This window comes from Myotis myotis, unplaced genomic scaffold (assembly GCF_014108235.1).
Source record: "Myotis myotis isolate mMyoMyo1 unplaced genomic scaffold, mMyoMyo1.p scaffold_m19_p_5, whole genome shotgun sequence".
In the NCBI taxonomy this organism is placed as follows: Eukaryota; Metazoa; Chordata; class Mammalia; order Chiroptera; family Vespertilionidae; genus Myotis; species Myotis myotis.
This window is the reverse complement of record NW_023416357.1, coordinates 16,909,838-16,933,470: the sequence shown is the minus strand read 5'-3', so window position 1 is coordinate 16,933,470 and position 23,633 is coordinate 16,909,838. Positions and strand designations below refer to the sequence as shown.

The 23,633-nt window shown below is 43.6% G+C and overlaps 1 protein-coding gene across 3 annotated transcripts in view; it reads left to right on the top strand.

The window, feature by feature from the left end:
• RETREG1 (reticulophagy regulator 1) overlaps positions 1–23,633 on the top strand; it is a 108,532-nt gene that overhangs the window by 63,478 nt on the left and 21,421 nt on the right. The window contains exon 1 of one of the 3 annotated variants that reach the window (XM_036308110.1): positions 7,222–7,630. The exons of 1 other annotated variant lie outside the window; for it this stretch is intronic. In XM_036308110.1, coding sequence (XP_036164003.1) covers positions 7,596–7,630 — 35 coding nt within the window. In that variant the 5' untranslated portion in view covers positions 7,222–7,595. Of the gene's footprint in view, positions 1–7,221; positions 7,631–10,478; positions 10,499–23,633 lie in introns of those variants that run through there. One more of the 3 variants, XM_036308111.1, reaches the window with a different exon arrangement.

Below are 23,633 nucleotides of genomic sequence, written 5' to 3'. Positions count from 1 at the left end.
GTTAACTGTAGGCACCATGCTCTACATTACATTTCCAGAACTTATTTGTCTTATAACTGGAAGTTTGTACCTTTTGACCACCTTCACCCAAGTCCTCACCTCCCATCCCCGTCTGTTGCTCAGTCTTCATAACATGACCACTCACTATATTACTGTTTGAAGAAATTTTGAAACGCTTATTTATAATAACACTTAGCCCCTTCAGTTATGAGCTTACCCCCCACAGATAATGAAATCGGTGATAAATGTCTTTATCTTCAATTATATTATTATTGTTATTAACATTGTTAATATATAATATTATAATAATATGCCACTTCTGCCAGGTAACCTCTGTGACATCTAAAAGCTTCCTAAACTAGCACTGACTGATGTCATTTCAGCCGTTCTCCCTCCCCCAGTGCTTCTCTATTCTAAAGGAAGAAATTAAATGTGCAGCCCTGGTATAACTCAGATTTGGTAACATCACAAACTGTGGCCACCTCCTCGGCCTGAGAGATAATTTTAAGTAAAACAAAGCAAAGCATGTTTTTAGAGACAGGTAATAAGTGGACAGTTATTACCCTGTGGACTCTGTGAGGCACTGCCAGGTCCCCCTTTGGGATGGAATCCTACCTGACCAGTACACCTAGGAACCCAAGGTCTGCTCTTCCTCCGTCTCCCTGCTTTGCCTAAAGGGCTGCCACAAATATCTGGGGGCCGTGGACACACAGGGCCAAGAAAGGCACCATCTCGTCCACTGAAGCCTGTTTCTCAGGGTGAAGTCCCAGAAAGAGCCTTACTCTGCCTTTAGGGTTTGTAAGTCTATGTTATTGTGAAGCCCTTAAAAAGAGCTATTTCTCATTGTTGGTGAGACTCCCTGTTTATCTCCTCACCTGAAAACAGTTGCACTTTCATGGGGAGAAGGGGACCTCATCATCCTAGAAAACATGTGTAAGCACAGTGCCCCCCCACCTCCTTGCACATCCATCCACAGATGGTGTGGAAAACACGTTTCCTGGCCGAGGTCACAGCTCTGACACAGCGTGGCCCTTACTCTTCGCTTATATTTAGGACTGAGGTGACGTTTCCATTTTAAGCTGGATCAAGAGGAGTCTTAAATAGGTCATTGACCCCCCACAGATTTTATTGTCTTATTGAAAAATATAAAGTCAAGTTTGAGATAAAAACTTGACATTGGTTGTAAATGAGCAGACTGAGAGCAGCGCCTGGCGGCGTGAATCCGCGGAGAGAACCCGTGATGAGGTGTGTGTATGGCATTGCCACGGTTTGATGCTAAAAGTGGGTACAGCTAAAGAGGCCAAGTCTCGTTTCCATTTTTAAACTTGGACTTCCTCTAATACTCAAAATAGGAAAGAAACATGAAAGGCAAGGTGAATAGCACACGCGGAAAGGAAATCTGAACTTGGTTTCAATCCTGGAAATTTTATCAGAGTGAGGGAAAAGATGGCAAGTTGCCAAGGCTTTCAGAAGAACACACTGGTGGTAGCTCACGTGTGCACACAGCTCACCTCCGAGGACACGGCTCTCAGCATCTGGCGCCCCACAGAGGCGGGAGCACCTGCAGCGAGTGCCCTGTCTTGTGTGTGTCCTTAGAGATGGGCGCACGTGTGTGGGTACAGCCTTTTGTTCCCCTGTGTCGGGCCACCTTCCTTCTGGGTTCACATCTGGTGTCGCCTGGTGGCTGGTGCTGACATAGGGTGGAAAGGAAGTCAGATGGTCTTAGAGGGGACTGGGTGCATGGTGGTAAACACCGAGCTCAGTGCATAGTTGGGCAAGTCTAATGGAGCAGTGTCAGCAGGGCCAAGAGGTGGCCTCTCCTGGTCTCTTAAGGGGTTAGAGGAGGAGCTTGTGGCTGGAACAATTTGAGCAACAGTATCAATAACATGAGCCCCTGATGTGATGTGATGTGATGTGATGTGATGAGAGGGGTCCTTCAGCTTGGAGGTTTTCTTCCCCCAAACCCATAACCTCAGTCTACATGTAAGAAACAAAACAAGTTCAAACTGAGGAACATTCTGCAGAATACCTATGTCTACAAAATATTCCTCAAAACTGTCAAGGTCATAAAACCAAGAAAAGACTGAGCAAATCTTAGACCACAGTGGACTAAGGAGATACGATGTCTGATTGCATCTGGTGCCCTGCGTGGGGTCCTGGAAGAGAAGAAGGACCTTAGTGAAACACAAAGTTCAGAGTTTAGTTCAGACGAATGTACCAATGTTGGTTTTTAGTTTCCACAAACATACTGTGGAAGTGAGAGATGCTGACCCAGGGGGAGCTGGGTGAGGGGTACATGTGAGTTCCCTGTGTTTCCTCTGCAACTGTTCTAGAAAGCTAAAATTCTACCCAAACAAAAAGTCCATTAAAATAAAGCACGTTTGTTATGCTTATAGGAGAGAGGTGCTGGAGGAAACCCCTCACGAGGAATGGTTGTGGAGACAGGAAACTGGGGATTAACCTCGTCAGAGTCTCACTGGGCCCAGGTTCTCTTCTGAGGCTCTTCAGGGTTCAGGTTTTGGATTTCTTCCTTTTCGCTGTTCATTGAAGGCGTTTTCCTCAGACCTGGTGGGAATGAAGTCACTTATGAGACACCTTCAAGTTGTATCATTTGGAACGCTGAGGTGGCCTGAAGGAGATGCATCATGTTTCTGAGAGGCCAGATTTATTGACAGACAGACAGACAGACGGGCAGACAGAGTGGTTGAGGCAATAAGGAGACCTGCCCATGACGCTGTTGGCGGGGTCTGTCCTTCTACGAGAAGCAGTTATGAGGTCTCTTAAGTCAAGGCCGACTTCTTTCCCACTTACCAGGATTTGCAGACGTTCAGCTTTTCTTATAACAGAAGCTGCTAAAGGGGCTGCTTCCTCTTCAGAAATGCCTCCAGGCTGTAGGATATTGGGCCGGGGAGCACATTTCCTCAAATGCCATTGCCGGGAGGAGACATTCTTTCAATGTCTGAAGGGATTTCTCATCCCCAACCAAGGCTGGGTCAGCAGGTGGAGCTCAGCCAGCCAAGACCACAATGGTGTCACTTGGTGCAAAGGAAAAGGGATAGAAGGAGGCTTTCTGGCCGCCCAACCCATCACCTCAAAACTAATCTGGAAATAATGATTCCCTGTTGCAGGCCTAGTCAGGCGGAAAGTCTCCAGTGCAGTTTGGCTTCTCCACTGGGTAAACGTTAGCCAAGAAGCATCCTATCAGGTGCTATGTAGGAATGAAAGGTAATTTTTAACATTGATCTACAGAACATATGATAAGGAAGATCAACATATAACAGACGTATTACGTAATTCATAGTTAAACTGAAGGTTATTATTGCCCTCTATCTTGCATTGTATTTTTAAGCTCAAGAGATAAGATTTGTTTTGAGCTGTGTGCCACTCTTGTTCAGTCAGTCCAGATTTTTACAGCCCACAAAGACCTCTGTTTCTAGGATTTGTGATCTTAGAAATTTTCCATTTCCTTATGCTTGCTAAAAGCAGTGAAGTCTGCCAGACTTCTTTTTGTCCTCTGGCTATGTGTTCTAAATTTCTTGGAACCAAAGACCTTTGCCCCTGAAATATACATAGAGCCTTTGAAGAGAGCTTTACATAAGCAAGCAAAACTGTTCAGGAACAGGTGTGTGCTGTGGAGGTAAGCTTGAACCAATGGTAACGTTTGGCCCCCTAGGGAATTTGATTTCTACCAGTGTCTGTACTTCTGTTGGAGTTTTATAGAGTTTTTTGGATGGAGTAGGAGTTGGGGAAGGATGAGAAGAAGAGGAGATAAGGAAAGAAATTGGCTTGATACAGAAACATATCAACTATGTTTTAAGAAGAGAAGGAATGAGTAAGTAGGCAGGAACAAAACCAATCTCAGGTGACTACAGCGCCTCAGAGAGGGGGATCACAAACAAGAGTTTGTAGGGACCGCGTTTAGTGCAATGAAATGGGTCTCAGTAAACACAGGATATAATAAAAAACAAGCCAGTGATGTAGGGTGATGACGCATGAGGTCGGAGCACCAGCCTCGTTTCATGTGGTCCTTCCGTAAGCAGTCGCTGAAGGGCGCTTTCCCTCTCCATGTTTCCCGAGGCTACTCCTGTACTCACTTCATTCACTTCCTGCTCTTCCCCATCCGCTGTCACCCACCGTGCTGCTGATGAGTGGGCAGATGTGTTATTTGTGGAGTTTACATGTCCCCCCCCCCCCCTTAGATTAAAAAAATTTTTAAAGGATCAAATGACCCTGTATGTACATGGTGTCAATGATGCATTTGGTAATGACGGGTAAACAACGTGCCACACCACTAAGACGGTCCCCTCTCCTTTCTACTTGGTGGAATCCTACTGAGACTTGTCCTACATTCGTGGCTTTCAAAGCGATAAAAGCTTCCCCACCCCAAACGCTATGTTATACCAGTAATCAAAAGAGTTACTCGGGTCTGTAATTCTCTCAACAGCAGATCACCTCACTTTGCTGAGCCTGTTTCAGTGTCTGTGGCCCTCAGGGGCTCTCTCCAGGATGCCCAGTGGACTTCAGGTCAGCAGTGATGAGGGAATCCTTGGCACCCCAACCCCTGCAGGGCTGAAGGCAGCCTTGATGCGAGGAAGCCACCCACTATGTCAGTCTATCTGTGCTATTCGTGTTTTCCCTTCTTGTCCTTTGATTTCAGTAATGAACACAAATATACCAAAGGGGAATTCATGGTTGAAGCAAGTAAATTTTTTATATTAAATGTATTGGGGTGACATTGGTTAATAAGATTACATAGGTTTCAAGTGTACAAGTCTATGACACATGATCCGTATATTGCATTGTGTGCCCACCACCCAAAGTCAAATCATCTTCTGTCACCATATATTTGGCCCCCTTTACTCCTTACTCCCTTCTCCCCTTTTCCTCTGGTCACCACCATACTGTTGTCTGTGTGTATGAGATTTGGTTTGCTTGTTTTTCTTGTTGGAAGCCAGTAAGTACAAAATGCATGAAGGAGTGCTTAAAGGAAATGTTTTAGTCACTATTTCATGGTAGTAATGGGCAGTTCAGCTGTTGCCGCACCGATCAGTTAGCGGCCCTTTAAAATTGAGAGGCAGCTTTCAGGGACATACTCAGTCTGTAGTAACCAGCAGCTAAGTTCAGCAGCAGCTGGGCTCGGATAGTCAAGAAGTAGTAAACTAGACACTTAGGAGAACGAAAGGTAAAATTAATGGGAAAGAATGGTCAGAACTGAGAGTTAGAGAATTAGCACTTTTTGTTAAGATTAAATAAAAGTACAGCAGTATTCTCACTGATCATATTTTCAGTGCTTCACCTTTAAGTTCCTTAATCCTCACATTTCTAACAACACAGCCCATTGCTTTAGTGCTGAGAGGCTCCTGCCCAGCTTGCTCTTCAGAGCTCTGCTGATGGCTGTTTTCTTTCAAGGTCAATGGTTTTTGAGTTATGTGTGCAGGTATCTGCACCGACTTAACCTTCGACTTTGAGGTCAACAACTGTAGATCTTGTATGAAATACTGAAGAAATGTCTTGAATTGTGACATGCATGTATCACAAAATAGTTAACACTACCGAAGGAAAGCAGATGATGTGATTTGTTTTGACTTTTCAGTTCTTTAATGCACTAGAAGTCACTCTGAAACATAAATGTGAAATACACATTAGCTATAGAAGTATTTGCTAGGATCAGCTATAATGTGACAATGGAATACAGGCATTTTTTAAAAAAGAAAAGTAACCCTAACTGGTTTGGCTCAGTGGATAGAGCGTCCGCCTGTGGACTGAAGGGTCCCAGGTTCGATTCCAGTCAAGGGCATGTACCTTGGTTGTAGGCACATCCCCAGTAGGGGGTGTGCAGGAGGCAGCTAATCGGTGTTTCTCTCTCATCGATGTTTCTAACTCTCTATCCCTCTCCCTTCCTCTCTGTAAAAGTCAATAAAATATATTTTTTTTTAAAAAAAAGAAAGGTATATTGTTTCTTAATAATTAGATCTTGCTTACTGCCTTACTTAATGTTACCAATTAGGAAAACAAAGTAGTTTCAAGTTTGTATGCAAAAAGCATTTAGGATATATTTCTTTCTTTTTTTTTTTTTTTTTTAAATATATTTTATTGATTTTTTACAGAGAGGAAGGGAGAGAGATAGAGAGTTAGAAACATCGATGAGAGAGAAACATCGATCAGCTGCCTCCTGCACATCTCCCACTGGGGATGTGCCCGCAACCCAGGTACATGCCCTTGACCGGAATCGAACCCGGGACCTTTCAGTCCGCAGGCCGACGCTCTATCCACTGAGCCAAACCGGTTTCGGCAGGATATATTTCTAAAGGAATCTCAGTAATATTTCTTTAGCCTTTTGCCCTCCTTTAAATGAGGCTGGAGCTATACTTTCTATTTTTAAATTGAAGTATTTATTTTAATTGACATGTAACATTATATTAGTTTTGGGTGTATAACATAATGAGTCAATATTTGCATATATTATGAAATGACCACCACAAATCTAGTTACCATCTGTCACCACACGATTACAAATTTTTTTCTTGTGATGAGAACTTTTAAGATCTACTCTCAGCAACTTTCAAATATACAATACAACATTATTAACTATAGTCACCAGGCTGTCCATGACAGCTGCATGACTTATTTTGTAAAGGGAAATTTGTACCTTTTGACCACCTTGGTACAAACTTTTTCTCTTAGCCTTTTGGTAAAAGAATTGAAGTGATTTTTGTCCTGGTCTGAGAAGTGGCAGCAAATGAGGGTACCTAGTGATTGATGACTCCGAGGTGATGGTGAGCCGAGCTGTGTCCCATGTCAGGCTGCTCCCTGATGGCAGAGGGGAGTCCTGTGGGAAAGACCATGTTGCCCAGAGGAGCACAGGGGCTCCTATTGGTGTGCAGACTTATTCTGAGTTGAGAAGTCTCAATGACTTAAGGAAAGATTTTCATGCAACACACTATCCCTCAAAACATAATTGTTTATGGGCACTTTTTTCCCCCTAAGTGAGAGCTCTTTTGCTGAGTGGCAAAAGTGTTCTCAGAACAAACACACCTCTCAGCTCTGGCACGTTCGGCCCATTTTGCTCTCCACCCTCCAGCTCCCTCCTGGGGGGTTGGAGACCTGACAGCCCGGCTGAAGTTCCAAGCTCCCCGTGGCCACGCTGCCCGTCGGTGGGGTGCCTGGTCATGCCAGGAAAAAAAAAAAAAAGGAAAAAGAAAGGGTAGGCAGGCCTAGGTGAGGTCATCCCAACAAAGGTTAATAGTTGGGTGGTGACACCTCCTCACACGACTGGACAGAAAATGCGGGGCAGCTGGGCCGAGCTTGCTCCCAGCTGCCTGTCACGGTGCTGGGAGTAAGAGGTGACCTGTTTATTTTTAGAAGGGGACAGTCATAATAACTCAGCTCTTAGCTTCATTCACGGCAGGCAGGCGCGTTGGAAGTTTGTAAACACCTACTTTCTGAGTAAGGGAGGAGTGCTTTTTTTTTCCGAAAAGGAAAGAACTTGACTGCTGGGATTTTCCCTCCTGTGGTCGGGTCAGAGTGGAGGAGAAACCTTGGGCACGGACGTGCTGCAGCCTTCTCCCCTCTCTTAGCGTTTTTAAAGGGCAGACATGCCTGAAGGAGAGGACTTGGGACCAGACAAAAGGTAATTACATGCTATATTTACTTCTTCTTGAGTCTATTTCATTTGCTAGTTCTCTTTGAAAAAAATATTATGACTACTTTTAAATGAAAATACAAAAGAATTAGAATGCAATCCCTTAACTCCAGGAAACTGAATTTTCTTTGGCAGGAAAGAGACATAAAATTAACTTAATGTACCCTTAGAAACATATGTAAATAAGTGTTTTTCTTCAACGAGGAAGTGATGGTGTGAAATTTTTAAAAGTATTTCTTCCTACAATGTAAAGTCTATTTGAATTTTTTGATGTTTGATTTTTAACTGTAGATGATAGTTCTTGGAAATCTAAGCTAGTGAACATTTTGTAAAATATTTGCATTTTAAAGACTTGTTGAATGTTTTATAAAGGTTAAGTATTAAACCAATATACCAGTTTTGATATTACAACACTTAAAAACAAACAAACAAACCACAGTTCTTATCTTTTAAAATGTGCTCAGTTGAAGCCCATATGCAGAACATTAATTGTATCAATGTTTTTATTAATATCTGGCTCTAAGGAGAGGGGAGAGAGATGGAACAGAAAACAGGCAATTATTCCTCTATCACAGGTGCCCATATCGAAGGTCTCAGTTCTAGCCCCATTGCTGTATTAACAACATTTGTATGAATCAGTTTCATTGGAATTCTAATTAGGGTCGTGGAAATTCAGATATGAAGAAATAGGAAGAAAACAAAGCAGTAACAAACTCACAAATACAGAGAACAAACTGATGGTGGCCAGATGGGAAGGGGGTGGAGGGGCTGGGTGAAAAAGGTTTAGGGATTGAGAAGTGCAAATTGGCAGTTACAAAATAGTCACAAGATGTAAAGTACAGCCTAGGGACTATAGTCAGTCAATAGTATTGTGGTGACTACGTATGGTGCCAGGTGGGTGCTGGACTTGTCGGGATGACCACTTCCTAAGTTACATAAATGTCTAACCATTGTGGCTGTGTACCTGAACTAATATAACATGGAATTGCAGTGGGAAAAATAAATACATTTAAAGCTGTTTAAAAAGGAAAAGGGGCTGTTGACAATTTTATTGTCAAAAAAGGTGGAAACTGGTAGCTCTGTATGAACAGGGGTGCCAGTATTTTTGTTGTTACTTTCTGTAAGGTAAGCCCTTTCCAGCCATGGTTATATGATGTAGTATGTGTGTGTGTCGCTTGTGTATGTGTATTGTCTGTGCTGATTGTAATGAGTTGTAATTGTGTCCTTAAAAGCTCCTTTTCTCTGTAGCTTTCTAGTTTTAATTTTCATCCAGATTTCTTCCCAGGACAACAAATGGGGACATTAAGTTGATATTTAATTGGATAATAAAACAACTTTCTATATAAAATGAGACCTTAAATCAAGTCCTTGAGGAGAGCATTTATAAAAGTGCCTAGATTTAGGACAGGGGCTAGCTAACTAGTTTAGAAAACATTTTCAGAGAAATGTAAATGTTGGCCTTGGTTTTGAGATGATGGGCTTGATCTACCTGTATTGTGTGTGTCACCTCACTCCCACTCCCACACCCCATGGCCGTCAGCATTTCTGAAGGCAGCACTTTCTCCTTTTCTCTTAGCATCTTGGCATTCCCACCAGCTCTCTGCGTAGAAATTTGCACAGAATAGGCATTTTGAATAAATGCTTGTTGAATGGGGTTTTTCATAGACCACTACAACAAATACCTAGGGTGCCTGCTTATTTTAGACATTGAAGGGAGAGATTTGGCAGAAATGTAAGAAGGGTTGCCTTAATGAAATGGAACATCATCACAATTAAATAATAATTAATTGTAGATAATTACAAATATTTTGAACTAATAGTTTGTGATGTTTAACGACAAACATAGATTGTTTTAGAAGAATTTGTTTTACTGGTTACGGAGGACACACAGACAAGAGGGAAAAAAATCTATCTAATAATTATTATTATTACCAAGAACTGATAATATATTTGCTAAAAATGGGAAACTCCCTCTCACTCCTTTGAAGTAATATACCCCCACTTCCCACTGTTTTATTTTGATGAGCTAACTCCCTGCTCTGAACAGTTTATGGTTTTCAATACAATAAGCTTTGCTTCGTATGTTTGTTTTCCCCCCATCTATGCAGAAAGCTAGAGAGGGTACCCTGGACAGGGTGAACGTTGGGAGCCAGGCTAGAAATAAAATGTTACTCTCGAGAGGGAGTTTTACTCTTGCTAAATTTGAGATGAAGTGCCACTGGAAGACTCCTCGGATGCCACGGGTAACAGAGAAAGAACTGTAAGTGGCGGGTTGCTGACCACACTTGCTATTGGGGCCTGAGAGCTGCAGGCCACGGTGGAGTCTCACACGCAGCTTCTTCGTGTTCCCTCGGTCCCGTTTTGGACTTTGGTGCCCTGAATTGCTCTGGGACTGTCAGGGAGCGAACTCTGAATGTAGTGCTTTCAATAAGTGGAAACCAAATGACACAAAGCTTCACGCGTGTGCCGGGGGCCCCCTGTGCCAGCCGCTCTGTGCTCACGGCCAGCTTTTCCCCTCAGCAAGTGTGTCCGAGAGCACGCCTGCTGGGACCTCCTCCTCCCTGTTAGCTTGTCCCCCGTGATAAACACTCTGGTAACAACCTCCCAAGGCTCTGTCCCAGTTTCAAGGTCAGGGGATGCAGGGAGAGGGTGTGAAAGAATGCCATTCTGTAGCAGACTAAGGCAGGCAGAAACCCAAGCAGGAAGCTGGAGAAGAAGGAAAAAAGTTGGGGCAGCCCCCAGGATCAAGAAATACGAGGAAAATTAGACCCTGGCCAGAGCCTGGCTCTACGTGGTCCCTCGTTCCATCAGATTTGGAGCTTCACCGTGGAGGTAGCAGTGCACGCCCTCAATGTGGTTAGTACCTGGATGTGGTTGGTTAGTACCTGGATGTGGTTAGTACTTGGATGTGGTTGGTTAGTGCCTGGATGTGGTTGGTTAGTACCTGGATGTGGTTAGTACTTGGATGTGGTTGGTTAGTACCTGGATGTGGTTGGTTAGTACCTGGATGTGGTTAGTACTTGGATGTGGTTGGTTAGTACCTGGATGTGGTTAATACCTGGATGTGGTTAGTACTTGGATGTGGTTGGTTAGTGCCTGGATGTGGCTAGTACCTGGATGTCGTTGGTTAGTACCTGGATGTGGTTGGTTAGTACCTGGATGTGGTTAGTACTTGGATGTGGTTGGTTAGTACCTGGATGTCGTTGGTTAGTACCTGGATGTGGTTGGTTAGTGCCTGGATGTGGTTAGTACCTGGATGTGGTTGGTTAGTACCTGGATGTGGTTGGTTAGTACCTGGATGTGGTTAGTACTTGGATGTGGTTGGTTAGTGCCTGAATGTGGTTAGTACCTGGATGTCGTTAGTACCTGGGTGTGGTTAGCACCTGGGTGTGGTTAGTACCAGGATGTGGTTAGTAAGTGGGTGGAGGGATGTGGACAGGTAAAACATTCCCTATTCCAGCTGCCAGCAAGGGAGATGGACCCCAGCTACCATGACTGAGTCCTGAACGTGTCTTATAGAAGCTCTTCCAGGCGAGGTCATCATGTGCACACACTCGCTGAGTATGTGTTTATCAAGTGCAGCATCTAAGCCAGTGGCTATGCCAGGTGGTAGGGTGCGGGGCTCGGCCCCTGCTCTCATGGAGCATACAGTCTGAAAGGGGGAGACAGACACTTAACACGTTGAGAAATAAGGGCTCAGATCTTTTCAGAGGGTCCTGTGGACGACTACCTGGCGTGTGTGTGGTATGAAAGAGTAGTTCAGAGGCCTCTCCAAGGAGGTGCCCTGGGCACTGGGATGTGAGGAGCTGGCCAAGAGAGGATGTGAGAAGCGGGTGCTTTGGAAGAGGCCCCGGCGTGAGCCCAGGCCCTGAGAGGGGGATAAATTGCCGCCTGTAGGAACAGAAAGGCAGGCGTGGAGAGCAATGAGCAGGAAAAGGCCTGGCCGGGCCCATGGCATCTCATAGGCCAGAGTGGGAGGGTAGATGCCAGTCAAGGTGGTGAGACGTCATTCGAGGGTTTGCAGGAAGGGGTTGGGATGGGGGTGGGGCCACCTCAATCCTTCAGAGACATTATGAGGTAACATGCTTTTGTGAGTTGGACTGAGAACTTCAGCACCATTGATCACCTCTCATGGAAATGTGGAATCTGAGGTGTAAAAGTGCTAAGTTTGGGAACATAACTCAAGTCCACAGTTGGAAATTAGGTGGATGTGCATTTCAGAAATCAGTACAAATTACCCATCAAGAAAACTTGAGCATTGAGGCTGATACAGTGGAAGTTCAAAGACAGCACTGTTTATTACAGAGCAGTGTGGGGTCACCCATTGGGTGACAGGTAACTGGGTCCCCTGCGTGGCCTCCCAGGCCTTTCATAGGTGCTTGGAATCATGACAGAAAGAGAACCATTTTATACAGTGAGTCTGACCATTTGGTGATCTGGGGGTGGCCTGTGAGTGTGTGACAGGCTCCACTGTCGTTCTTTTTGGACAGGTTTCTCAGGTCCACAGTGAGGGAGGGCGACTTAGAGTCTTCTCACCATGGAACCAGGAAAGAGCACTGCTGGAGGCCCCTGTGGGGATCACAGAGAGCAGCTGGTCTTTAGATTGTTCAAAGTACCTGCTTATGCTCTACGCAAATCTCATATTTAACCAATAAGTGGAATATCATCGAAAGGACAGTATGCGGTTTTAGCGACGAAGAAGCAAAATATTGGCTGTTACTGTAGGATTCTCTAAAGCATGGTTATTTGACTTGTCATATAACATAGTAAAAACCTAAAACCTCTATTGGAAAAGGCCACTGAGCTTCTAAAGCTGTAACTCCACAGTGGCGATCTCGTTGGCTCACAGATCTTTCTGCTCTGCTCTTGAGTGGCGAGGTTCCATCTGGGCTCTGGATATTCGAAGGGCCGTTTTATTTAAGAAAACCGAAGCCCTTTGAAGGTGCATGGCCTAGTTAGTATTTGAAAATGGCATTAGCAATTGCATTGGATTTTATTATTGGAGGATTTAAAAGAAATTGATTTAAATATAGTTTTTAATCCAGATGTTTTAATAATTCAGGTTGGCCTGATGAGAGTCTTAATTTTACATTGTTGATGAAGCTTATCCTTTGATGATACTATTTCTTTAAAATATGAGATGTGGCTAGCACAGTGATGGCAAACTTATGACACACGTGTCAGAGGTGACACGCGAACTCATTTTTTTGGTTGATTTTTCTTTGTTAAATGGCATTTAAATATATAAAATAAATATCAAAAATATAAGTCTTTGTTTTACTATGGTTGCAAATATCAAAAAATTTCTATATGTGACACGGCACCAGAGTTAAGTTAGAGTTTTTCAAAATGCTGACACGCCGAGCTCAAAAGGTTCGCCATCACTGGGCTAGGAGAACCCTCACCAAGAAACCCAACCAGCACGCCCCACCTCAAGCTTTAGGTGAGGTGGGTTTCCATGAGCAAGCCTACTTCAGCTTTTGTATGTCTGAAAAAGTCCTTACGCTGCTGTTGGCTTTGAAGAAGGCACAGAGAGGCGAAGTTCACCCAGCCATGGAGTGAAGGGCTTGCTCTTCGAAGGCAGGCGGCTGACTCCTGAGCCTGCGCAGTTAGACACATCCATAGTCATATGGTGTTGATGCACGGGGTGGGTCTGAGGCTCTGATAGGTCAGTATGGTTGGCACAAGGGAGAAAGGAGAGAGTGGCTGGCAATGAGTGGAGAGGAATGGAGGAGCTCAAGGTTGGGCCTTCTTGGTGTGCTGGTCTCTGGGGGAGGGGAAGCCCTTATCTTAGCTTTTGTTGATTCCTCTTCAAGACCAGGAGGTCGCTGAAAGTGGAGCTGGGAAAGGTGCACAGAACTGGTTCTGGAAAGCCTGTGGGGTCAGCTCCAGCTCTCCAAGGACTGTGGCTCCAGCTCCAAAGACTGCACTTTGATAGAGTTAGCGTTTCCTTCCAGCATTGCTGCATCTTCTTCATCCGCTTGTCCTGAGGGCATACCAGCCGTTCAGGAAAGGCTTATTGAAGGAACAAATGCCTTCTTTTTCTTCCACCCTCCAGCACAGTCTTGGAAAATGTCTCTCAAGCATAGGAACTGTTTACCACTTTTGAAATCTTCTTTTGACCCAGCTGGGCTAATATTTGAAATTGATTAAGAATTCTAATCTGTCCTTGCTGCCGGAGGTTGTTTGTGTCCAATGTCTTAATCGCCAGCTAACAAGCAGCATGCTTCCCAAACCCTTGTGGCTCCCCAAGCCCCTGTTCAAGCTGATCTCTAGTTTATAAAGCAGGTGACTGATTTTTGTCATCCCTAAAATGTGATGGAGGTCTCTTTAGTTTCCAACACCAAACGAGGCCTATAGCTGCTGTGTGTTGGGCCATGGGGTGAGCTGTCCCCGGCCTGTCCCAGGGCTGCCAACAGAAGCTGTCCCTAAGAGGAAAAGTCCATTGTGTGGGCTTTCCTTACTCCCAGCCTTTGTCCCTTCATGGGCAACTCGTGTCTAGATCCACCTGGTTGTCTTGCTTCTTCTCACTGTGTAAATCTGGGTCCCACAGAAGGTATGTGAGCTCAAGGGCTTGCCTGAGGGGCAAATCTCATACACAATGCTGTTTTCCCACTTGGAGAAATTAAACAGTACCTGCAGGGAAAAATGAATATAAAGAAGAAAGGACCGCCCTGGCCGGTGTGGCTCAGTTGTCTGATGCACGAAAAGGTCTCCGGTTCATTCCCGGTCAGGGCACATTACCCAGGTTGCACGTGCAATTCCCAGTTGGGGTGCATATGGGAGGCAACCAATCTATGTTCCTCTCTCACATCAATTTTTTCTCTCTCCATCTCTCTCAAAAAATAAATAAATAAATATAAATAAATAAATATATTTTTTTTTTAAAGAAGGAAGGATCAACTGGTATCTTACTGCCCTAAAATAATATTTGTTTTCAAGTATTTCCTTGGACAGATGTTTTTGGCAAAGTTACAATAATTATATATGATATATACAGTTTTTTAAATCCTTACCTGAGGATATGTTTATTGATTTATATATATATATATATATATATATATATATATAGAGAGAGAGAGAGAGAGAGAGAGAGAGAGAGAGAGAGAGAGAGAAGAGAGAGATAGAGACAAACATCAATGCTAGAGAGAAACATTGATCAGTTGCCTTCTATATACACACCCAACTGGGGATTGAACCTGAAACCTTTTGTTTTTGTTTTTTTTGGCGTACAGGACATCGCATCAACCAGCTGAGCCACCTGGCCAGGGCTGATATATACAATTTTGTATGCTGCTTTATTTTTCTCTGGAGCATTTCCCAATGGCCTCTAACATCTGGAAGCATTTTTTAATGTCTGCAAAATATTCTACCCTTTGTTTTTTTTCCATATATAGTCTTAATGTATTATTGAAAATTGTTTTGCCATATTGCCCAGCTGGCGTGGCTCAATGGTTGAGCATCGACCTATGAACCAGGAGGTCACGGTTTGATTCCCAGTTCAGAGCACATGCCTGGGTTGCAGGCTCTATCCTCAGTGTAGGGTGTGCAAGAGGCAGCCAATCAGTGATTCTCTCTCATTACTGATTCAATTTTATCTCTCTCTCCCTCTCCCTTTCTTTCGGGAAAAAAAAAATATATATATATATATATATATATATGTATATATATATATATATGAAAATATATTTATGGTAAAACTTTCTATCTGGCTTCCTTGCCTAAAAAAAATTGCTGACCATATATGGTGACAGGAGAAGATTTGACTTTGGGTGGTGAGCACACAGTGCAATATACAGATCTTATAACATAGAAACCCACACCTGAAACCTATATGATCATGTTGATCAATGTCACCCCAATAAATTTAATAAGAAAAAATTGCTGACCAACGACATCTCTTTCTAATGGAGAAATGTATAGTTTCTTGATGAATATACTTACTTATATAGAATAACTTTCCATTTCTTTGAAGTTCACATCTTAAGGCATAAACACTTATCTATTTCATCCATTGTGTAGAGTGACTCTAGGCATGGCCTTTGGAATTAGACAAAGCTATTTCCAATCCTGGCTGCAGATCCTAGCCTCACCATTTACTAGCTGGGTGACCTTGGGAAAGTTTCTTAATCTTGCTTAATCTTGCATTTTGTTTACCAGTAAAATGGGGTTAATAATACTTTATAGACTTATTTTATAGCTTAAGTATAGCAATCTACGTTAAATATTTACTTTATTTAATACCTCATTGTAAGTCCTCAAAAAGCAGTTAATAGTAATAATATTTATGTAAGTTATACATTGCCTTAAACACTACTAAATAGGTCACTTTGAGTGAAAACACCTTACCATATGTGGCCTAATCCTTGTGAATATCCTGATTATATTTAATGTATGTGGAAGGTACTCTGTGTGTGCCATCCATCCACTCTCACTAGATGGTGTTCTCAACCAGGGTCGATCCAGAATTGCCCAGTGCATACTAGTTGGTCTGATCTGGATGGTCTGCGTGTTCTTCACGTTTGGAATACGGTCACAAGGGGCATGTGTTTGGTTCACATGATTTTAATCCTTCGTAGGACTGCTTTAATCCAGGTGAGCTTGAGTGTTGTGCCACAGACCCAAGTTAAGTGAACGTACCTCTTCTAGCCGGAAGCAAGGCTGTCTGCCCAGTGCAGCTGACAGTGAGCCGAGTATCCACAGGAGGAAGTTCAGGTTCAGGGCATGTGTGTATCTATTGTCCAGTTGGTTTGTTTTAATCTTAGGAGCACCGTGAATCTTCTGAATGATTGTATTTCCATCTCTGATATAGTCACCGGGAGGTAAAATGGCAGCTCACTTCTAGCAAGTGTCTGGAATCCTTTGGAATGCATTTTTGTATACTCTTCTTCCCCTGGGTTTATGTTCTTTCCCATCAGGCCCTTCAGCGCCATTCCCGGTGGGGCCACTCCCTCCCCCCATGGCTGTAATAGCTGTGTGTAAGGCATCCAGCGAAGAGACCCAGTGCGGGCGTGACACCACCCCAGGCGCTGCCCCCAAGCTCTGGGCCCTGGGTGGGCTGCACTTCCTGGGTGAAGGTCCTCCATTTATGCAGGTGCACCTGGCAGGCCAACAGGCTCTGCTCCCTTCGGGGTTTATTTTATTCCTTGTTTTCTGTAAACTTTTATAAGCCACCTAAAGTCCTTTAAGGAAGGGAATGAGATAAAATAATTACCAGGAAATAGCCTCGGCCACTCGCAAGTCAAATATGTACCTATATGTGGAGAAACCAAAAATGAAGTCTTCCATTCACCTGGTTTCTAACTTAGGACAGGGGACAGAAGCGACTCCGTTCTCGAGAAGGCCAGTCACGGTGAGATAGGGTGAGAGGAAGACAATGCTTGATGCTGTGCTTGAGAAGCATCGGCTTGCAATACCCACAGAAAGGCTGCTTTGAAAATCAGGAATTGTCTTCAGCAGTCCAACTTCTCCTTCGGCTCAAATCCAGGGATTTCAGTTTGTCTCTGTGGCCACGTGGCAGCCTAGTAAGAATGTGCATGAACCAGCCCAAACTCAGAGGAAGGACCTTCAGGCAGAAGTGAGTTAAAACTCTGTTTATGTTTTTTCAGCTTTCTTGTGAAATCACCAGTAAACTCTGAATGGGAAAATAAAAATGACCTCCTGGGGGAATATTGGCTTCTGGGTCTTTGGCCGGAGTAATATGACCTCATCCAGTGTCTCCTCTGCGTGAGATGCAATCAGGCAGAAACGGTTCCAACCCTGATCCACTCTTAACCTGTATTTCTTCTGATTTTTCTCTCATACTCTCATGCATCTGTTCTCTCTAACTTCTTTGCTCCTCCTGTACCTTCACACCACGCACCTCCACCACCTGCTTGTCAGTGAATCCACATTGGCAAAGGCTGGAGGCAAAACCTAGATGCAGTAATGCATGGCAGTCCATCTAGGTCACAAAATGTCCTGATGCAGAAATTGGGAAACAGCGGGAGGGCCCCAGCTGTCCCTGGGAGACACACACAAGTTTAGGTGGTGGTCAAGAGGGCAGTGTTGTTGCCCGTCTTAAAAAGAGGTTCCCGTCAGTCTGCCAGGCCCCTCCACCTCCCCAGCTATAGCCTCATTTTTGCAGGATTGGCCTGCCCTGGGCGTGATTGTCACCCCGCTGGGTAAATGCCAGGTAGGGAGCTCTTAAGGGTGTTGCTGTGTAGTTTCTGCAATTTCTGGGGAGGAATCCAGAGTGTGAGTTCTTTGTCTTGGACGGGGGACTGCACTTGTGAATGTACATGTGGGAAGAGGTGAAGGAAAGGCTCGAACCCCCAAAAGTCCCCTCTCCGTGGTAACTGATGTATGAGGGGTGCTGTGCTTCAAGGGTGGAGACTGGAGCTCAGACACCCACACGGGATGGTGCCTGAGGAGGAGGGAGTGTCGCGCAGTAATTACCATCATGATGTGGCCTCTGGCTGGCTGTAAACAGAACAAGCAGCCGCGCACAAACACTGCTGAGTGACTCAAGAGGGACATCTCAGGGTGCTGTTTTAGTTGAACTATAGGCAAGTGCTGTATTGTGAAAAGAAAACAAACCCATCTATTATCTTCAAATTATGCCTATAAAACTTAAACGTGTAAATTCCATCTTGAGACAAGGTGAGGGGATTACAAAGGTGTTTGCATGTTTTGGAAGTTACTAGTGTCTGTGTCTTAGAGTGTTCTAGGCAGGGCCACAGATTATGTGGCATTTGTATGTTTAAACATGGCTCTTTTTTCTCAGAAGTTAACAGAAGTGTTTCGGGAGTAGCTTGTAATGTGAGTGGTGGTGAACTTTCCTTCCAAAGTAGTTAAACTGAACATGAATTCTACATAGCTGTAATTTCTCATAGTTTCCAAAATGTGGGAGACTTTCTTTGAGAAGTATATTTGCTTTGAGGTGTGGACTTTGTTGTAAAAGGAATCCATACGTAGATTAGTTATAAACCTAGAATGAACCCACTTGCTTGCTGAAACAAGAAGAGATTTGCTCAGTAAACTAAAATACAACAGACATTGACGTAGACGATAAAGGAAGTAGCTGATAATCCCTTTTTTGGGCACAGCAGAGGGGAAAATGGGAAGCTGTTGTGTTCCGTAAGGCAGGTGTGACGGTTTGATGGCAAATGGCTTCATTCTTTTGTGCCAACTCCTATAAACTGGAAATGGTGCCTGGTGTTCTGATAAGGATTATGGGGCCTTGTTGAGAAGGTTCTGGAAAGAATGTTATGACAAATTAGTGTGACCTGCCATGCTTGGAGACGGTTATGTGAGTGAAGCACACTGTGCCAAGGTGCGGATGGGGGTTGGGGGTGGGGAACAGTGGGAGAAGAATCTGTTTGTTTTATTTTGAAAGATCCTAAAAGTTTTCAACGATATTAATGGCACCCTGACTCCCCCCAACCCCATTAGTTACCAGTATCTGGAAGCTTGAGAGGGTAGAAACTTCCCCTAGGGAAAATCTGAAGGTTAGATGCCTCTTTGCTAGATCCTGGATAAACTTCTAGGGCAAGGATTATTTTAAGATCAGAGGGAAACCTTTCTCCTTGTACTACTTTACAAGTCAAAGCTGGCATTTAACACCTTCACCAGAAACCTGACAAGAAGTTGTGTGCTTCTGTTTCATTTATGATTAGCAATAGGACCGTTTTTCAGCCCACGACTGTTAAACAGGCGTGGGCAGTTGATGGGCTGGGGCTGGAAAGACCTGGAAAGGTCTCATCTGGTGCTACCCCATCGTGCCTGTGCCTGCTTTCTCACCTGGAAAATGGAGGCATTTGCTCACATTGTCAGATTGTAGTGAGGATTTCAGATACTACGATGAAGCTCCTGATACAGTTCCCAGCACTTGGTATATACAAAATACATGGGAGGTGTTGTTGTAGGAGAAGCTCTTTGAAAGGTTCTCAGTCAGCTTGTTGGGATAATCTCTCCATCACTGAGGTACAGGACGCGGCTGAAGCCCATGACACCCTGAACCTAGCAGACCAGTGCAGCCTGGAGGCCACATCCAGCCTACAGCCTGTTTTTGTAAATTAAATTTTGTTGGAACACAGCTGTGCTCTTTCACTTGCATATTGCCTGTGGCTGCCCTCGAGCTGTAATGGCAGAGTTGAGTACAGAGACTGGATGGTCAACACAGCCAGAAATATTTGATATCTGGCCCTTTCCAGAAAGTGTTTGTCAACCCTGACTCGAGTATATATCTGCTTCCATATTTGAGTTGTGTGTTTACCAAGTCAGATTTATTCACAAATCCCATTATGCCTCTTATTGTTGCTACTGGAATTGCATCGTTCTAATTATAAATTATGTAAACAGATGAAATAGGAGATCAGAAAGAGAATTGTGGGAGATTCCGCTGTTTGTTCCCAAATACTCACCTTCCCTTCCTTTGGTAATAGAATCTCACGTTTCAGCTGGATGATGGCCACTGGTAATTGATTTACATTTCCTAGGCTCTCTTGCAGCTAGGCATGGCCATGTGACCGTGTTCCAGCCAGTGGGAAGTAGGCTGAAGCTTTGCATGCAACTTACAGGCCATGACTTTCAGGGAAACCAGAGTGCCCTCCTGATCCCGTTTCCCCGTCCTGCTGGCTGTGACCAAGGATGGGGGTGGCAGGAGCTGAGTAACTATCTTGGACTGTGGGATGGAAGTATGATGTTGAGAGTATCTGGGCAACAAGATAAAACGAGCCTATATCTCCAACATTATGGAGAGCCCATAGAGCCCCGGACTGCTCTGCTCTACTGCACATGAGAGAAAAATGAAGTGGTGTCTTGTTTAAAACATTGCCACTTTGACATTTAAAACAATAGGTCAACTTCTATCTTAGTACATAACAGCTGTTGACCTCTATGAAAACTAATTGAATGCATTGGTGAGAGCCAGGAATGGCAAGTTGCTAATAAATCTTGCTTTTTTTTAAAAAAAAGTGGACAGAACAACCCAAAAGGTTGATGGAGGGGTGAGCATAAGAATGATCCTTTATATGGGTTGTTTGATTTACTCAATTCTTCTCTTTAAATAAACTAGGGAGCATAGATAATTCATGGGGAGTTTATTTTATGCAACACCACCAATCTCTATTCCACACCCTAAATCAGTTGGCAATTTTATAATTCCCATTGCACATATCCGTAAGTTAATATTTATTGGATTGAGTTAAATGCCCAGTTTTTTGTTAGTCCCCAGTCAGCATTCAGGTTATTCCCCAAATATAAGAATATTCACACTTATTTCTTGTTAATATGGTTTGGAATTAATGGATAATCTGTATATCCTAGATAAAAGAAGGGAGAAATTATCTAATATTGGAAAAGCAGCTTAAAATTGACCATTGTTGGCAATATATAAGGATATGATAGCCCTTTTAAACCCCATGGTGAAAATCTGAGAAAGGGGGATTTAACTACTCCCAGGTGATTAGGCCCTGAAGCTTAGCACACTCCCCCCCCCCCCCCCCCCCCCCAGTTTTTGGTAAAATTACCTTTGCATTCTAACCCCCATCTCTGGAATCTCCAGCTCATGTTTCCAGTGAAATCACAGGTCCCAACTTTGTCCCAACGCAGAATTTGTAGTTGTATGTTTTTCTGAAAGGGGACAAATCAATGAAGGTTGTTTCCTCACAGATCAAGCTGACCGAGCCTGCAGAAGGGGCAGCAGGAAACCTGCCCTGGCCTTGCAGTCACCAGGCCTGGAAATGAGCAGTCCAAAGGAAAGACGAAATCCTTATATAGTTCTGTGTTTCTGTTACAGGACTGTAAGCCTTGGCATAACCTGGGTTTGACACTTTACATTTTTAATACTCTTACAGCCTCAGAAAATGGAAGCCCCTGGGCTTTTCTCAGCTTATTGGGAAGCCTGTTTGTGGGGAACCTCTGTCAATCTGAGATCTGACACTTGGTCATCAGGACTTGACGTGTCACCGATAGCTACTGTCTAAGATTCTCTTTTCCATCAGTATCACTGGGATGATTTAAGGGATATTGCTAGCTTTAGATATTCCTCTTTCAAATGAATATCAATTTCTAAATTCATTCTTTATATGAGAAAGTAAATGTGGTTTATTTCATAAAAGTAGAGGACTTAGTATTTTCCTAAAGTCAGCTTTTTAAGCAAACACGTGAATGGATAACTGATGACAAAATCCTTGAGCAGAAGGTGTTGATTAGCCCATCCAGCAGTATGCAGCCTGGAGCCCACAGACCCTCTGGTTTGCTGAGATATTTCAAAGGGCAGGGGGTGGGGGATGATCCAGAAACGGTCACTGTCTAGTCTGGTCCTGCTCCTTATTGTACAGACCTGGAAACCCAATGTTCTCCTGGGGACGAGGAAGAACTCTGAATGGAGTGACGTCTTTGGTCATGGAGCTGCTCATCTGCATATTATTATATTCCCACATTCTTTAGCATAATTTGTTAAAAGAACATTAATTGTATTTGCTCTTATAATTCCAAAGAGTCCATTCATGATAGAATTCACAGAGTTGATTCATTCCTGACCTCTTTGGTTACCTATTTAAAATGAACTTTTTTTAAAAAATATATATATTTTATTGATTTTTTTACAGAGAGGAAGGTAGAGGGTTAGAGAGTTAGAACATCAATGAGAGAGAAACATTGATCAGCTGCCTCCTGCACACCCCCTACTGGCGATGTGCCCGCAACCAAGGTACATGCCCTTGACTGGAATCGAACCTTTGGCCATCTGGCTCCGTGGGCCCGTTTTGGTTGTGCTCCGTTCCCTGAAGACTCACCTCGGGTTGTGAGCTCTCCCAAGTAGCTCAGGATAAAATGTTTAGCACCACTTAACTGACCTACTTAGCCGGGTGGAGACACCTTAGAATGTCCAGGCCCAGTTAAAACACTATTTCGCAGTAGTTTTGTCTTTGTGGTTCTGGATGGTTCTCTTCTAGGAAAACTAAATAACTGAGGTTGATCAAAAAGCTGTTTTATCTCACCAGAGGATCTTACCAAGTCTATTTCATGCAACTGAATTATAGAGCACAAGCAGAAAACGAAGCAATAATAAACTGTGTAACAAACAAGAAGACATTTGAAATTTTACTGACTAGCAGATCCAGTAAATAGTGGCCGAGGTGAAAGGAGTAAGGGATATGGAGTTAACATTGTGCCCGAGGGAGGTGGTAGGTGTGATCAACATGCATTGCTTTCCTGTGATATCTGATTTAGTGAAGGTGACTTCCAAGAAATGGCTAGAATATTGGGCAAGCAGGTCTCTAGTATGTCCAATACTGGCAGTTTTCTCACACATAAAGCACATCTGGCGGCTGTTAGGTTCTCCTGAACCCCACTGACAGGAACTTGAGCTCTAGAGGCAGAGAGGAATACCTGCCACAGGTGAGAGTGAAGGAGGTGTAGATGGCCAGACAGCTCTCCACAGGCACAACAGCCAGCCAAGATCATTCAGATCGCATTTATGTCCACTGAATGGCATTTCACAAAGGAATAGTAATTTTCTGTGCCTTCTCTGAGGCTAGGAATACTAACTTTGAAGAGTAAGGTTTTCTGAGAAAATGAATAACGTGAACGGAAATGAAATGTTGGAGGAACTCTTTAAATAAGTGTTTTCAGGAACTCTTCATCTCCAGATATAAAACACACAATGACTGTTACCATGGTGATTAGAAATGCATTGAAGGCCGGCTGATTCCTTTTCAGTTCATTATTAGACACATCCCTGTTTTCATTCTGTGAATATGACAAAGTGGGGGAAATGCATTTCTATAGAAACTCTAAGTCAGAAGGCTGTATGTATTAATTTTTATGATTTTATTTTCCTAAAGAACCTATTACTAGGAGAAATAACTTCTTTTGAAATTTGACCTCACTCTATTGTAATATCCACCTCTGCACACCTTCCCTAAGCAAGACTTCTTCATAGTCACACATTTCATGGACCTGCATCCATTTCTACCCAGGCTGTCACATAATCCCTTTCTGGTTT